At 50.8% G+C, this 2174-nt stretch overlaps 1 protein-coding gene across 1 annotated transcript; it reads right to left on the bottom strand.

The window, feature by feature from the left end:
• Positions 1 to 625: 625 nt before the first annotated feature.
• On the bottom strand, positions 626 to 1600 carry LOC121752812. Its single transcript, XM_042147924.1, has one exon. The coding sequence runs from the start codon at positions 1598 to 1600 to the stop codon at positions 626 to 628; it is 975 nt and encodes a 324-aa protein (XP_042003858.1).
• Positions 1601 to 2174: the final 574 nt, after the last annotated feature.

Below are 2174 nucleotides of genomic sequence, written 5' to 3' on the forward strand. Positions count from 1 at the left end.
TTGGCGTTGGGGAGCATCGTGCAAGCTCATGGAACATCTCTTGAGCCAATAGCACGTTATCGTTGAGGAGCCGCCCTTTAACAAATCCACTTTGGTTTGGGGAAATGACCTGTGGAAGAAAAGGAGAGAGTCGAGTCGTGAGTACCTTGGTGATGATCTTGTTCAGCACATTGCAAAGGCTGATGGGACGATAATCAGCCCATGACTCTGGCGAAGCCTTCTTTGGGATGAGGACTATGCTTGTGGTCGTAATGCTTCTAGGTAAGAACGCCCCTCTGAAAAACTGCCCAATTGCCTCCACCACGTCCGGCCCCACAATGCTCCAGCAGGCTTGATAGAAACTAGCCGAGAAGCCGTCGGGTCCGGGTGCGCTATCTCCAGAGATACTGAAAGCGGCACTTTTGACCTCATCCGTATCCGGTACTTAGGCAATATCCGTGACTTGCTCAGCTGAGTGAACCTGGTGAATTAGGTCGAGGTCCGGTTCATCCAGGACCGGGTTGCAAGGCGCAAGAAGTTGTTGGAAGAATTCTACTGCTGAGTTTTTAATGTCAGCTTCCTCGGTTAGCTCTTGTCCGTTGGCATGAATCGAGTGAATGCGAAGGCGAACCCTTTTCTGTTTCACCTAGCTTTGATAGAACCGGGTGTTCTTGTCCCCCTCGGCTAGCCATTTCAAAGCTGTCTTTTGCCTCCAGAAATCCTCTTCCATTCTCAACAAAAGGATGTACTCGGCAATATGCTTGTTGATCACTGCCCTATTCACGGGTGTAGGCAAGTCCTCGAAGTTGGATTGGGCCACGGCAATGGCTTCCTCCTTGTCCGCAAGATTGACGTGGATGTTCCCGAAAACCTCTTTGTTCCACTCCTTTAGTGCTCTTTTAACTCTGGAATGTTTAATTTGGATGTTTAGAAGGCCGCCCGCCCCAGTGGGCTCTTCCCATGCATTCTTAACTACAGCAAAAAACCCCTCATGTCGGATCCACATGTTCTGGAACCTGAATGCCTTCTCCCCGATGGAAATGTTCGGCATTTTGCATCGTGCTAGGACTGGTCCGTGGTCCGAGGCGATCCGTGGGAGGTTCGTTACTCGGGTGGCCTCGAAGACCCTAGTCCAAGCCTCATTAACAAGCACTCTATCCAGCCGTTCAAATAGACCGTTTTTGGCCCAAGTAAATTCCGTCCCATCGAACCCTGGGTCCACGAGTCGGCAATCCTCAATTGCCTCCGCAAAATCGACCATCTCGGCCTGCCGGTTGGTGTCACTCCCAGTTCTGTCCCGGTGGGATAGAATGGTGTTGAAGTCACCACCTATAATCCATGGTATTCCCTCGAGGGTTCCAGCGATCTCTCTCATCTTATCCCACAGAAGGTATCTCTCAGATCTTGTGCATTTGGCGTACACGGCCGAGATAGCTAGAGGGCTAGCAATGCGATGTGACTTGAGCCTCCCGTGAAAGATTTGTTCGGAGTCCCAATCAATATCAAAAGTAGAACCTTCTTCCGCAAACAACCAAATCTTGCCGCTTGTGTTCGAGCCGATGAAGGACAGCCCCACGGCCTTGGAGAACCGGACCGGATCAGGGGTTGTAAGCGGTTCCATTATTGCAAGAAATAACACATTATGACATTTAATCAATCTTTTCAATACGTGTTGGGTTGACGCATTTGCGATCCCCCTCACGTTCCAAAACATGATATTGTAAGATATCATTAAGAGGTGGGGTACTTACCCGAAGGGGATGAAGGCCCTGCCTGACATTGGATGATTTGTTGCTCTTTGTTCTTTGCGTGATCCTCGGCATCGCTTATATGGTTTTTCATCGCACCCCACTTGCGCGTCCATGACCGAGCCTTCCGCATCCCCACAATTGTCAACATCAAATTCTCCACTCTCCATGAGGGAGTAGTATTGGTTAGTGCTCATATGGTTTTTCGTCGCGAAGAATCCACGTCCCCTCGTCATGGAATGCCGCGCGCCCCCTCTCGAGTTCCCTCGTGTAGACGGGTAAGCCACACGTTTCTCATTGGGGCCTCCCCTCCCCGCCTCCGAATGTTCATGCATTGGCGTCGGTGTCTCAAAGTGCGAATATGGTGGTTCCCTTTGGTTCCCATCCCCGAGCTTTACCCCCATATCGTATGTTCCGCTATGCATTTCACTCCCCTCGTGAGGTCCC

This window comes from Salvia splendens, chromosome 1 (genome assembly GCF_004379255.2).
Source record: "Salvia splendens isolate huo1 chromosome 1, SspV2, whole genome shotgun sequence".
NCBI lineage: Eukaryota > Viridiplantae > Streptophyta > Magnoliopsida > Lamiales > Lamiaceae > Salvia > Salvia splendens.